The sequence below is a fragment of the Labrus mixtus genome, chromosome 11 (genome assembly GCF_963584025.1).
Source record: "Labrus mixtus chromosome 11, fLabMix1.1, whole genome shotgun sequence".
NCBI classification, from domain to species: domain Eukaryota; kingdom Metazoa; phylum Chordata; class Actinopteri; order Labriformes; family Labridae; genus Labrus; species Labrus mixtus.
This window is the reverse complement of record NC_083622.1, coordinates 24386468-24401748: the sequence shown is the minus strand read 5'-3', so window position 1 is coordinate 24401748 and position 15281 is coordinate 24386468. Positions and strand designations below refer to the sequence as shown.

Below are 15281 nucleotides of genomic sequence, written 5' to 3'. Positions count from 1 at the left end.
TAATGTATTGATAAATGATGCGTTATAATGTGTTGTCTCTGTCTTACACTTATTTGCTGATGCAAATGAATTGATCATATTTCCACCTTTATTTTAATAACTGTCCCACCATCAACCCCACAATGAAGGTGTGATTGGTGAGGGCCACTTCTGTGCACACCGTGGTTTCACTGCTGAGGTAAGGAGCACTGTCCCTCGCTTGGTGTCTCTGACCCGCCATCTCTGGCAGTTGACCAAGGTCAAGATGCTTCCAACTCCTGCAAAGTTTCACTACATCTTCAACCTGAGGGATCTGTCCAGGATCTGGCAAGGCATGCTCAACACCAATGCTGAGGTGGTCAACTCTGTCCAGGTGAGAAGACCAGGATGTTGTCATTCAAGTATTTATTTAATCTGTTACTAATTGTTAATCATTGTACAGTTATGAAAGAAAGTCAACATGGGCAGATTTTGTTTGATTGAACATTTAGGACTGGCCATGTATACAGGTTTTTTTTTTGCAAGTATCTATGGGTTTCAGTAAGGATTAAGTATCGTTAAAGATGCCAACACTCCAACAAATATGCATACCGGTAATTAAATCTCTTATGGAGCCATCACTCCAAAATCCTGAAGTTTATTTAAAGATTTTTACAGATGGCAGCCATAGTTCAACTAAACAGCTCTGAATGTAAATACAGTTTAAACCAGGCAGTATAGTAGTCATGTAGAAACAATTTCAATGAATGAAAAAAGCTCTACTTATGTATTAAGTACTAATGTCTTTTGACCATTATATTTTTAAGATACTGAAGAAAGAGACATGACTGTTGGCAGGAAAGAAAGGGAAAATAGAGCATTTCAAGTGTGTTGCTTTATTTTCATGTGTCCAGTATTAAAGTAGGACAATGTATGTAGGTAATGATATTAAGTATGATGACATATACAATCATACATTCATAACATCCATATTTACGTGTCATCATATTACTTAATATCATTACCTAAACATGCATTGTCCTACTTTAATACTTGAATATCTGGACACATGAAAATAATACACCACACAAGTTCAGTTTCTGCTGATGTGGCAAACTCCCTGTAGGTCTGTGGCCTCACTCAATAATTCAGCACAATGAAATATATCTTCTACTCCAGGCTGCCCTGGGAAAGTCCAGGGAAACATCCCTGCTGAGGCTGCCAATTTGACTCAGACTTAGAATACACTAGACAAGGCCAGAATGAGCTTTTCCCTCAAACAGAGTGCAAGAGTTTTATGAAATGGTGAAATTGTTGTATGAACAATTACTACAATCAAGAAATACAACAAATGTGTTGCTTAATGTATTCCAGCAGAAGCAAACAATCCAGTGTGTCTCAGCTCAATGATTTTCTTTTTTAGACCAGAGTAATGCAATCTTCCTGTTAAAGAAAAATACAGTCATATTGGTTGTGCCCTCTATATCTTTGGCAACACTCACCAGTCTTACTGGCTCAGATTGGCTGTTTTGAATGATAAAAGTAATAACATGAAATAAAATTAAAAAATGTCCAGGTGCTACTGTCATTGTGGAAGCACGAGTGCACACGCGTGATAGCTGACAGATTCACCATGCCAGAGGACGTAGAGTGGTTCAACAAAGCTTTGCCAAAGCTGGTTGAGGAAGAGCTCGGGGAAGAGTACAAAAACCTAGTGGAAGTGGAACCAGACAGATACTTTGTGGACTTTCTACGAGATGCACCTGAGGCTACAGGTACCATGACGCAACATTTCAGAAGCATTTTTATTACAGAAAATTATGTTTTTAATGTGATTATTTTAATGTCAAATGTTCTTTTCCTTACAGGGGAGGAGCCAGAAGATTCAGACTTTGATCTGCCTAAAGTGTATGAGCCTATGGAGTCATTTGAGAGTCTGAAGGAGCGCCTGAATTTGTTCCTGAGCCATTATAATGAGAGCATCAGGGGCACTGGCATGGACATGGTCTTCTTTCAAGATGCTATGATTCATCTGGTCAAGGTAATAAATAAAAAACCCTGTTGTAATCAATTAGCCTTACTATTGTAATTAAATAAAGTAATTGAAATATTAGCATGAATATTCAGTGCCTAGAGATTAGAACCCAAGTTTTTAAATGGAAGTTTGACTTTAGTTAAGTATTCAAATTTTAAATGAAAGTGGAGAGGCATGAAATCAAAATGTTCTACCCTGTGATAAACTCAAAACAAACTCTTATGCAAAGCCTCGAGTTCTGAATATTACATTGAAGTCTTGACTCTGGCAACTCGCCAAATGTTTGGTCCTTTTTAATTGAATGGTTAAGCTTCTTGCATTTGCTGTGAGATGGGCTCAGGCAGCCTTGAAGTCCAGAAGAAAATCTTCAAGTGTGACTTAAGTACTACTTAATTTGTGAGATTTTAAACGTTTGCTTACATTCTCCTTTTCCCCCTCCTTTTCCACTATTGTAATTTGACACACATAAACAACCCCTTTTTTATGCTAGTTTGTGTCTATATATTTTTTTGTTTGTAGGTATCGAGGATAATTCGGACACCCGGAGGAAATGCCTTGTTGGTGGGTGTGGGGGGATCTGGTAAACAGAGCCTGACCAGACTGGCATCGTTCATAGCTGGATACAAAATCTTTCAGATCACTCTCACACGGTAAGGCTCACATTCAATAGCCAAAAAGAGACTCAGACAAAGTCACACACAAAAGTTGTTATACATTTCTACATGTTAAATCCTAATTATTATTATATTAAATATCTAGTAACATGTTATTAAACTTACTTTGTTTCATTGCATGCAGACAGTAAATCATGAGTTTAATCTTTCCCAAGATTTCTGCCTCTGAAAGGAAGTTTTTTAACACACCAATGAGTAATGAATTGGTGCTATACAAATAAAGAATGATTGACTGATTGATAAAAGAAAAACATAGACAAGTTCTTTCTTTCATTTAAATGATCCACCAAAGTAAGTGTTTAGTGCATGTTTTTTTGTGTGTGTCTGTAAAACCTTTTTTTTATTTTTATTTTAAATGTTGAATCATTCAATTATTTAAAACTCTGCTCATAGTCTGCTGGATGGTCGGTCAGGCTTATTACATATTTATTTGGATGTCTTTATATTGTTAAGTATTGCTGCAATACCAATACCAACAAAGATTACCAAGAACACCAGACATTTTCTGTTCAGATTACACATTTGCAAATATCAATCACTATAAAATCATATCTAAGTAAGTTCTAAAAGAGATACTATTGGATATCTATAATTAAATATCTATCATCGCCTGTGAGACTCTGTTCAATGCTTTGTTTCTTCAAAATAAGAATAACCCTTTGTTTGGCTCTCAGTTCTATCTGCTGGCTTTATTCTACTCTTGCTCTGTCTCATTGTTCTGTCTCACTATGTCCTCTATCTCACTCTCCCTACCCGTCAAATGGTTTTCTCCCTCAGTCCACAGATACATTTGTTGCTGTTATAGTCCTGTTATAGAACCACATCTTCCTCCTCTTCAATTCGCAACCTTCTCTTGAGATAACATCCACCTTGATTTTAATTCTCTGCTTTTCTTTATAATCTTTCTGTTTCTATAAATAGACATCTATGGCACTAATGTCTCTTTTTGTTGTGCAATCTCAACTTGACTCTTTCTTTGTGACCAGAATTTTCTAAATGCATTCATGTAAACTTATTTTTTTTAACAGATTCCAAGAGAGTCACACAGTTCATTTTGCTCTTTTTTTGCATTCAATTTCTATTAAAAAAATCAAGTATTATTCAATTAATTCCAACAATGTATCTTCATCTTTCTTCATCTTGCTTATTTTGCATCAGGCTCTTTACAATTCAGTAAATTTTACACACATTTGTTTTTTTTTCAATCAATGAGCCTGTTCTCACCTATTTTACCACTTCCACTCATAATAACATCATTTAGAAATTCAAGTAACATTTCAATGTTTGGACTCACTTAAGTCATAAAGATTTCCATGTGGTTTTGAAATCTTGGGAGAAGTCTTGTTTTTATGATGAAATTGAGAAACAAACTCTATTTTTCTCAGCACTGAACTTTTCCTGTCACAGAAACAAAAAAAGAAAATGTTCCATTTTGGAGGTGCCTTGAGTGTAAATAGTAACTATTTCCAGGCTCAAACAGCATCGTTCAGCAAGGCAAATTTATTCAAACATTCATAAACATAATGCAAACACACACCCACCGCTTTCCTTTGTATCTCTTTCCCCATATCTATGTCAATTGAGTTATGTTTGCCAAAAGTAAAATCAGCAAATAGAAACAAACTCAGTGCATCATTATTTTATCTGTCGTGTTCTTTGGCAGCTCATACAACACAGCCAACCTGATGGATGACCTGAAGGCTTTGTACCGAACAGCTGGCCAACACGGGAAAGGCATCAGCTTCATCTTTACTGACAATGAAATCAAGGACGAGTCCTTCCTCGAGTACATGAACAATGTATTGTCATCTGGAGAGGTAAGAACACAAACATGTGAAGAAGGATCTTTGAATACTACCCATAAGTCATATATACATTTTTATTTATATAATTTCATTTAAGTTCTTGTGTAACCCTTGGGAAAATAATTGAATGAGAATTTTAAAATGAGATGACATTCAAATAAGATAGTTGAATTATTGACTTCTGGCTAGTAGGTAGGACAAAAAAACAGGAGTGAGTTCTGACTCATAGGGAACAGGCCTGAGGTCAATATAAGTAGAGAAATGTGAAATTAATTCTAGGCAAGACAATGGGCAAACTTACCTGTGAAATGCATCTACAAAACTCAAAGGTATGAGGCAGCCTTAGTTATATGCATATAAATGATTGAAAGCTGATTTCTAGATTAAAGATCTCTGAGATTTGGTTTAAATAATCCTTGATTTCAAAATATTTAGAAGGGTTAGACGGGAAGAAGAGTGAATCATTTTTACAATATCATCAGTAAAATCAAGAAATCAAGAGGTCATGTACATAGCACATGCTGATCCTAAAGGTGGGACATCTGAGGGTCTGTCTGACTGTCTGACTGACGCTGCTTCTTTGAGACACAAAGCAACAAGGCTTTAGGATTCTGAACAAGTGTCGAAGCATGTCATTTATAAGCGTTGTGTTTAAATTGTGTATCCTGTGGGCAAAATGGAGACTTGTGATAAGCACATGTGGAGCCCTTTCATTTCCATGGAAAACGCCTCAGATGGCTAAATAAGAATGAATAGGAGTGGTCCTTAGAAGATGCACATACTGTTAAAACTCCCTCTACCTTTAGACCTGTGTGTTTCTTTGGGTTTGTTGACTTTAACGAAAGCACTGGCACATCTGTGATTTGCAGCAGTTTTTAAAACTCTCCTTGATAAGGAAAGCCTACAGGGAATACACAAGGCTGCTGCACTGACACTTGCCTTGAAATCATCACATGTATATGAACATCACGAAAGCTTTAATTGCATGTTTGTTGTGCTGCCCGAAACTGACAGCTGGCCTTCACCCTTCAGAGAAATAAACATTTCATGACGGTACAACCAAGGCAGCCACATCACAACTGAAATGCATGTCGTCTCCATCTGGCTCATGAGCAGTGCAGTTTATCCAAATTAAAAAGCTAATTGGATTGTGTCTGTCAGTACAGTTGCACATTACAAATACACAATTATTTTCTAATCAGTTAGTTGTTAATGAATTGAAACTGTAACTGACAGAAGAAACAGACTAAGCTAGGTTTAATGGGTTTTCCGTGTTTTACTGTTCCACAGTGGCATTAACAGCATAGAGCTTCAAGGTTAAATGCCACAGTATTCAATTATTTCTGCTTCATTCCAAGAAACCATGTGTTGTACCAGATCCGGTGTCTATAGTGTAAAAAGGCCAATAACACATTTCTGAAGCACTGAACATTTCTGAATACATTATTATACTATGCCTCTCTACACTACCCCCCCCCCCCCCCACCATCACCACAACCACCCTTTTTGACTTTACTTTTATATTTTCATACTCGTTTTACCTCATCTTTTTTACTGTAGACCTTTCTGTTACTACTCATCCTTTGTTTGCCTCTCACTGACCTCTCTTTCCACCTTGCTCCTCCAGTTCTACTCCCTACTCCTCCTGCTCTTCATTGCTGTCCTCTTTATCTCCTTCCCTTCCTCTCGCCCTTTAGCCCCCTTTGTTTCTCACTGGCTATTTGTGGGCCACTAAGCCTCACTCCTTTCATCCATGCTTCTTCACATCAGCCTTTGCCCTTTTGGCTTGCTCTTCTAATCCTTTTTCCTTGTGCATTCATTTTCTTCATTTTCTTTACCTCCTCCTTCCTCCTTTATGTAGCGATTTATTTCAAAAGAAGGTAAACTCTACAGCATGACATAACATCAAAGATGCCATCCAAATACAAGAAAATGGGACCTGTGAGTAAGTTACTGTGACTGTAAAAAAGGGAAAGAAAACTCTGCCTGATATGAGCCAATTTGACAGATAAACTGTTGATTATTAAGATACCTTCATGTAAAAGGAGATATACCATCTGGAGTCTTTTAGCACTAGTGTATTATACATTAACAAAGGAAGAAGAAATCAAAATGATGCATTAAGGAATTAAGGAATTCTTAATAGATCTGCTACTTTGTCACACATCAGTCCTATAAAACTGATTCTACTGCCTGACAACACCTGCCAATACACTTCATCCCCCCCCCCCCCCCCCCCCCCCTAACCTCTCCTGGTCAAGAATCCCCTAAACTTTAGTGATTGGCAGCAAAGAGGTCACTATGATGTAGGGCCAATACTGTAATGTAGAAACATTTGTACATTTATTTTTTGTTCCCCACTTGATCTTCCTTTGGTACATTGACTTGAACTTATATATTGCTTTTGTAGTCTTCTGACTACTGAAAACGCTTTGACACTACACGTCACTACAGTACTCATCGGAGTCACACAAATCCTCATGGCACTGGCTAAGCCACCTGGAGCTGCTGGGGTTCAGCCCAAGGATAATTCAATATGTGAATTAAGGAGTTGGATCAAACCGCCAACCTTGTAATTGAATGACAACCGACTCTACCACTGAGCCACTGCTGCCTACCTACCAATTACATTGAGCTGAGGAAATACTAATTACTTTTTATTTTTCCCGTTGTAATTATGTTTTGTTCTTTTTCCAATTTCGTACTGCCCAAGATCATATAATTGCAGAGTGGCAACATCTGTTTGCCTTACTGATTCCACTTCATCAAGTTTTACATGAACAGACGCTGAAAACTTGAGATTGGTTCTTAATTTGTTTTTTGAGCAAAAGACAGTGTGGCTTAGTGAGCAGTACACATATTTAACTTTCTTATACATCCTTCCATTTATAGAAAAAATGTAGAATGCATCCAAATGAGAAACATTGAATTTATGACTCAGTGTTATGTTTGCAATAGTATAAAATGTGTTTGTGTTACTACAGTGCCTTCATAAAGAAAAATCTTTATCAACATGTTAGCACTACAGGAAGCCAATTTTAACAGTCTGTTTGCAATTGCTTTTTAAGTGATTTGATTTCCTCTTACTTTCCCTTCTTCTATCCCTAATTTCCATCCAATTTTCTTTCAATTTTTCGTGTTGTTTACTTCATATTATCATCTTATATCTTTTTGTTTCCTTTATCTCCATCTGCTTGCTCTCTTTGCTAATCCTCATTTTGTTTTCTGTCGCTCTCTCTCTGCCTCATTATGATAACGACCCTCTTCTCCCTCTCCCCCCTCCATAAAAACAATTTAAGGAGCATCTGCTTTACCTAGGTTGTAAATAGAAGTGGGGACCAGGGAAGAGTTTGAATCAAGTTGCATTTATTTATTGAATTAGGACAGTGCACATTAATCAACATATCAGAGCATCTATGTAAATATGCCAAAAATTAGCACAAAAGCTCATTTTCATCCAAAAGTCCCTTTAAATGACACAGTGGTTCCTCAAACTATTAAAAAAAAATAAAAAGGGGTGCTTGCCAGATTTTGGTCCAGGATATAACGTGTTTGTTGGCCTGGCAAAATAGGGGCTCGGGTTAATTTAGCCTGTTTTTAATTTCGGCACAGGGTGGAATTTTTTGTCACCCTAAGCTTTTGTCAAACAGGAAACATGTTTGTTCTGGTCTTGGTTTGGCTTTGGGGTCCATATGGCCTTAGTGAAGTGCTGTTCTGGTCAATGTTTTGGTGAGGATTGGAGGAGTAGCATTTCTATCCTGTTTTGGTTTAATTTCCTTCATTTTGCCAACTGAACATCAATACAAAGGTGGATAGACAATCAAATTTGACATTAATGGGTGTTTGGTATTTTGTGTTCCTATCCACAGGTGTCTAACTTATTTGCCCGTGATGAGATCGACGAGATCCTCAGTGATCTGATCCCTGTTATGAAGCGAGAGTTTCCCAGGCGGCCACCGACCAACGAAAACCTTTACGAGTACTTCATGTCACGAGTCCGACATAATCTCCACGTTGTTCTGTGCTTCTCACCTGTTGGAGAAAAGTTTCGCAATAGGGCGTTGAAGTTTCCGGCATTGATATCTGGCTGCACCATGGACTGGTTCAGTCGATGGCCAAAAGATGCTCTTGTTGCAGGTAAATTACATCAAATGTACCGTAATTGTTTAATGAAATGATCTAATTCTCAAACTTCAGTCTTTACTCAATCTTGCTTTTATTCATGTAACATTAATCAGATTAAAGTGGGATGTTACAACACTAATTTATCTCTGTCAGGCTGCCCTGTTCTGTGTGATTCCTATTAACTGAAAGTCTTAACAAAATCCAAACTTTTTAAATTGCTACAGTAACAAAAGGAATTTTAAGCAGAGACGTGATGAATTCACCAGATGTGGCTTAAAAAGTATTGTTTGTAAATGTTTGAATACACTCATCAAGATGAAGAGATTTGTCATTTGCACACAGAAATATTAAGTCATAACTTTAAAGCTCATTTTAAATGTGCCAGCTAATGAAACATAAATCTGTGTGCAGAATGACACAGATGATGTAGTAAAACATCTGTCCTGTTATGCATAATGTCCCATGCAATCACACATCTGTCTCTGAAAATGTTTGCATGTGTTGATATATTCATTTATGTTTTATTGATTTTCTCAACATAGTCTTCTCCGTTGTTTTCCTTCTCCTCCATCCCTCTGTCCTGCAGTGTCAGAGCACTTCCTCTCAGTCTTTGACATTGAGTGCTCGGCTCAGGTTAAAAGTGAGGTGGTCCAGTGCATGGGCTCCTTCCAGGATGGTGTTGCAGAGAAGTGCGTGGACTACTTCCAAAGGTACAGTTATTCACTGAGCACACTGCCGGGTCTATGAAGGCAAGAATCCACCCTTGAACAAAATCCATATTATCCTAGCTGTTTTAGGCAGTTTTAATACAAATAGAGGTATAAAACAATGGCCTTTTAAAATGTATTCTATTATATTAGACTATACAGTGTTAGAGAGCTGATACTAGAAAGAATATGTCAGGAAGAGAGTAATGCCAGATGTTTGTTACTATAGTAGGACATTTTTCAGCATTATAATGTTATACTTGTTGCTGTTTCAAAGATTATATAGTTTGAAATTAATATACAACCCACTTTGATGTCATTTGATTTGAATCTAGGTACAGACGATCCACCCACGTCACACCCAAGTCCTATCTGTCCTTCATCCAGGGCTACAAGAGCATCTATAAGGATAAGAGGTCTGAGGTCCAGACCCTGGCCAACAGGTAAACAGACTTAGGGATTCAGTGAAGTATTTGTATTACTTGTATTTTGATTGTTAATTATAACCAGGCAATTTTAACCTTTTAATAATTAGACATGGTCCTCATTCCACCTTTTAGAGTTAATACCTCAACTGCTGCTAACACTGCACAATTTCTACATTTCAGTGTCATTGAGAGAGCATGAATGTGTAAGGCTAAATAAGCAATAACAGATTAAAAGCAGACGTGTGTCTTAGTCTTCCTCTTAACCCTGGGTGGCTAATCATAAGCAAGGCTTCGATCACTAAGCATGATGAGTGCATTTTCTAAATCGAAGCAGCTGCTTTCAAAGGTAGATTTGTTTGTGACACAGATGGGAGTCAGTGTAAGTCAATACTTATCGACTCCTTCATGGCACAAACAGTGATGGATGTTCAGGACGCATCCTAATGAAGTGAACCTACGTCAAAGGAAAGCCAGTCCAGACCGTCGGTTATGAGTAATTTTAGAGAGAACAAGATCAACTACATCATTAAAAGACACAACATATCTCCAACAATAAACAATGATGTGCTCTGTTTTGTCACGTTTTCAGTTCCATGTCTGCTTATCAGCTAGATTCCCCCGAGCCTCCCAAGATGTATTGGCATCCCTTTAAGGGATATCATGACATTTTAAAGTCTGATCAGACACATGCTGCAAGCCCACTGAGGATAAAAAAAAATGCTGTTTTCCTGTCAAATAATGCTCAGACATTTTCCCAGCATGAAATTTGCCATAATGTTATTGAGTTAATCTTAAAGGTTTGTAAGTATTTACAACAAACAGGACCACAGGGGTAGATGTGTGGACCCTTCCTAGGCTATCACGCTCTAGCAAGCTACAAGATGTATTACTGGAACTGCATGCGAAGTGACTGAATAAGTAATATTTCTCCTGTTTAGGATGAACACTGGTCTTCAGAAGCTAAAAGAAGCGTCAGAGTCTGTAGCAGCACTCAGCAAGGAGTTGGAGGTGAAAGAGAAGGAGCTACAGGTTGCCAATGATAAAGCTGATATGGTAGGTGTCAGACTGAACAGGGTTTTATTCTGTGTGTGTGTGAATTTTCTGGAAATGAATGTGTCTTATTCTGGTCATTAACATGCAGCTTAATTTGATGTGAAACAGCTGTGAATTAAAGGTGTGCCTCAGGAGGGATACATGATTAAGTTGTTGACTGCATTAGTATTCATTTACCCAGTAAGAATAATCAGTTCAGATAGATAGATAAATAGATAGATAGGAATTTTACAATTTTTTTTTTTTTTTTTACAGTAGTACTGACACACATGTGACAAGCACGACAGCCATGGCATTGTACATATTGAAAAAGTCACAAAAGAGAAATTGTGTGGTTTCATGTCCATCTTCATATATTTCTGTAAACCCAGGTCCTGAAGGAGGTCACAGTTAAAGCCCAGGCAGCAGAGCGAGTGAAGGTGGAGGTGCAGAAAGTCAAGGACAAGGCCCAGGCCATTGTAGACAGCATCTCAGCTGACAAGGCCATCGCTGAGGAGAAACTGGAGGCTGCACGACCAGCTCTTGAGGAAGCAGAGGCCGCACTGCAGGTATGGGACTGGGTTAAAAGTCAGAAACAGATATTCACTTTTCTTTTTGTGGCAAATCAAATTTGACTTAGCAGTTGACGGGTGGCTGTTATACAGGTTATTTCTCATCATCATCTCATCATCTTGACTGCCATATTCAGTATAACAGATTGATCTCGATCTGGACTAAGTTGGTCAGAAATTATGATATTTTCAATAGTCTGAGATTAAAGTCTATACACTGAAATATTAAAATATCATTATCGGTCTGCAGTATATAAAGCACTGCAGTCTCCCATCCAAATACTGCTCAACTAGACATCTCATGTCCTCTCACACAGCACTTCTCTATGGCCCCACTTTGTAGAAATAATCATATGGAAACAGAAGTTGATCAATAGCTGCAACAAGAGTCCAATCTTTACAATTGGTCACGGTCCGTTGATGTGTTTAGGAAGTGACTTGAGACACACTTTGAGTCATTGCAGTTTAACTGTTCTTCATCTTCATGTCCATTTTTGTCAGTTTTTTGTCTCTGTCCATCACTTTCATAAAAAAAATTTTTGAACCAGCTGTGATTAAAATTGACAATACATGACGGACAAAACATTTTCAATTCAAACCAAAAAAGTATTTCCATGAAAAGTTTTTGATGGCATTACATGATGCTTTGAATCGGATACCATAAAATTTTGTTGATATCCTAAATTCTCAGTTGACTTAATATAATGAAATTACAATATGAGGTAGTACTGCTCCCCATCACATTCACTACTACCCCTGTATAATGTTTTGTCAAGCACACGTTTCCCCTTAAAAATTGTCAGTCAACTTTTGTTGGAGCAAATATTTTTCTTCCGTTGCTTCAGGCTACCACTTAGAGCACTCTGTGACGTGCTGTGCGAGTGTTTGCCTCCAGCCTTCTCCCACCCTGGTGTGTGAATGTGTGTAAGTGGGGGTCTGGAGCGTGGTTGTAATTAAAGCTGTCCTCCTCCTGGGTACTTGGTTGCATACAGATCTCCTTCAGCAGGTCCCTGATTAGAATTTTAATTTCGCTGCTACAGATTGAAACCATATATTTCCAAATATGAAGCCCTTGAGTAATCCTCCAGGATGGATGATCAAGCATTTTGATTATCAGATAGGACTTAAGGGAAAAGACAGTTAGAATTAACACTTTGATATAACCATCAAGGATCTTTTCAATAGGGGCCTTATTGCAAAGGAAGCTGTTTTTTAGCAAGAAGATCCACTGTAGTGCACATTTGTTTTGTTTAAAAGTATCTATTCACAAAAAGAGGTAAAGGGATGATGAGTATGTGAAAGAATAAGATATTGTAGACTGCTGGCTGAGAAATTCACACTACTCCTGGGCTGATAAAACACAGTGGAAATGTAGCTCGGAGAAGAGAGCAGAAGGGAGGAAAGTGCAAAGAGGAAATAAGATGAGATGAGCAGAAAGGAGGCCTTTTGAAGCAGCCAGACAACTCTCACTGGGACATTTTCTTTACCCTGTTGCTGTCTCTCTTTTTAATCAGTCCCTTGAAGTTATTCTCTGTCCCTCTCTTCAGAAATCCTCTCATTGTGTTAGAGTTTATTTTTACACTCCTTCATGTTTTCTTTATATCCACCTGTCCCTCCCTGTCAGGGCCTCTGGTTGTGTATCCCCTGCATACTGCCACTGATTTTCAAACTGTGGAAACATTTTGGTATTCTGAAGAGGCATATAAAAACATGACTTTCACTACTAACAAGCTGTCTGAACACTGAGAGACAGTCAAAATTATTCCCCTCCTGTATTTGTTTTTTCCCCTTAGACAATCAAGCCGTCAGACATTGCTACAGTTCGAACACTTGGTCGCCCCCCTCACCTCATCATGAGGATCATGGACTGCGTGCTGCTGCTCTTCCAGAGGCGGGTCAACACAGTGAAGATCGACCCAGAGAAGAACTGTCACGCGCCGTCCTGGCAGGAATCTCTCAAACTAATGACAGCTGGAAACTTCCTGGGAAGCCTTCAGGTACAGTCCCTGCAATGGAGTGCATGCAGCTGAGATTAAAGCAAAGTAGAGTATAGATGCTGCTGTGAGCTGCTAAAATCAACTGCTTAGGGTGATATCCTTTGTTCATGCATTACTGCTCGACTTAATCCAGCTCCAAATGTGATTCCCTGCTCCGCCATAGAAATAGTAAGGTACAGTCTGTCTCACAGTCTCTTTTGTTGCACAATGAAAATAATAGAATTATGAACAGTATTTAACTAAAAATGCATTCTTACAAAAACATGACCCTTGTCCTAGTCCTAGTGCTTTTTTTGTACACATAATCTTAATTAAAAAATGAGATGCTGGCAGCTTGTTTGCAGCTATTACATATCAGGTTAAAAAAAAAATCATATCAATGATATTAGGTATTTTACTTTAATGGCAGTAATACTAATAAGAAGAACAAATGGACTGCAGACTACTTGTCTTAATGAACCAATGTGATGTACTTATACAGTAAATGCTGATGGACAATTGAGACCACTTATATATTTTGCCTTGCTTTGTAAAAGTAGAATTAGCAGTAGTTGAATGCAAATGTTGCCAGATCAAATCATGATAACACCTCAACACCTCAGTGTGGGATTGTAGTTAACTTCTAAAATGAAATGCACAACAGTCAACAATTTTAACACTGAGAGAAAGAAACATTTGTGGAACAGAAAGGAACATTTTCCTAGAAAGCCGTCTCTCTCGTCATCTTTTCTGTCTTCTTCTCTCTTTGTTCCAGCATCTCTCTTGTCAGACAACATCACTACCAGGTCTTTTATCTTACCTTGTGGACCTCTATAGTCTAAAAGTCAAAACTACCTACAAGCCTCAACAAGCCTCTTTCTTTTTGCACATACTTGCACCTGCTGCTCTCTTATTTGAAGTATTCTTAAATGTTTCTTTCTTTTCTTTTTGCATCCACACTTGCTTGCTTTGCCTTCTGTTTTTCTTTCTTCAGATATTGTCTCTGCCTCCTTTTTTACCCTTCATTCTTTTTTTCAGTTTCAATACTTGCTCCACTTTCTATCTTTGTTTTCCTCTGTTTCCATCTTTGTGTTTTATTCATTTGTTTTCTCTTATTTCATTAAGTTTTTCATTTTAGTTTAGAAATAACAGAGGCACTTTGACTTTTTATGTTGCCTATTATTTAACACTTTTCTTTTCAGCAAGGTGACTGAAATTATTTTTCTCCAATCCCCCATCTCTTTCACTTTCTACCACCTCTCTCTCCTCCGCAGCAATTTCCTAAGGACAGCATTAATGAGGAAATGGTGGAGCTGCTGCTGCCTTATTTTGACATGCCCGACTACAACATTGAAACGGCTAAGAGGGTTTGTGGCAACGTGGCCGGCCTTGCATCCTGGACTAAAGCTATGGCCTCTTTCTTCTCCATCAACAAGGAAGTTTTACCCTTGAAGGTAATATAGGCTGGAGTGCATCTAGCACTTTGCTACAGCCGAAAGACGGAACTGTATAGTGTTTGTGGACATTATGTGACAAATACGAGAATGAGAAGAAGGTCAAGGGAAGTGTCTCTTTTATTGAATTGACTGGATCAAGTAGACACATATCAGCCTATTTCCATTTCATTCACAAGGACTGTGCCTGCCATTATCACCCGACAAACACATATAACAAAAGTGTACACACACACACACACACACACACACACACACACACACACACACACACACACACACACACACACACACACAGAGTTGTAGTCAGACTTGCTAGACGGAGTCGCAGGCCCAACACTTTCTCCTCTGATGAATAAGGAACACTCACGTTGGAGAAAAGTGTTTGTTTTTATGCAGAAAAGCCAGAGGCTACTGAAACACCGCTGGCTGTCTCTGATATGAAAAGTATTTGTTCATGATCCAAAAATGTCAAACAGACAAAGAGAGCCATGGTTTTGCTCATTCATCATCAG

General features: G+C 38.1%; 1 protein-coding gene across 1 annotated transcript in view; it reads left to right on the top strand.

Moving 5' to 3' along the window:
• dnah5 (dynein, axonemal, heavy chain 5) overlaps positions 1 to 15281 on the top strand; it is an 89441-nt gene that overhangs the window by 43553 nt on the left and 30607 nt on the right. The window contains exons 56-67 of the mRNA XM_061051000.1: positions 129 to 352; positions 1535 to 1733; positions 1827 to 1999; positions 2513 to 2643; positions 4331 to 4484; positions 8342 to 8609; positions 9184 to 9307; positions 9640 to 9747; positions 10671 to 10785; positions 11157 to 11333; positions 13130 to 13333; positions 14587 to 14766. Coding sequence (XP_060906983.1) covers positions 129 to 352; positions 1535 to 1733; positions 1827 to 1999; positions 2513 to 2643; positions 4331 to 4484; positions 8342 to 8609; positions 9184 to 9307; positions 9640 to 9747; positions 10671 to 10785; positions 11157 to 11333; positions 13130 to 13333; positions 14587 to 14766 — 2057 coding nt within the window. The remainder of the gene's footprint in view (positions 1 to 128; positions 353 to 1534; positions 1734 to 1826; positions 2000 to 2512; positions 2644 to 4330; positions 4485 to 8341; positions 8610 to 9183; positions 9308 to 9639; positions 9748 to 10670; positions 10786 to 11156; positions 11334 to 13129; positions 13334 to 14586; positions 14767 to 15281) is intronic.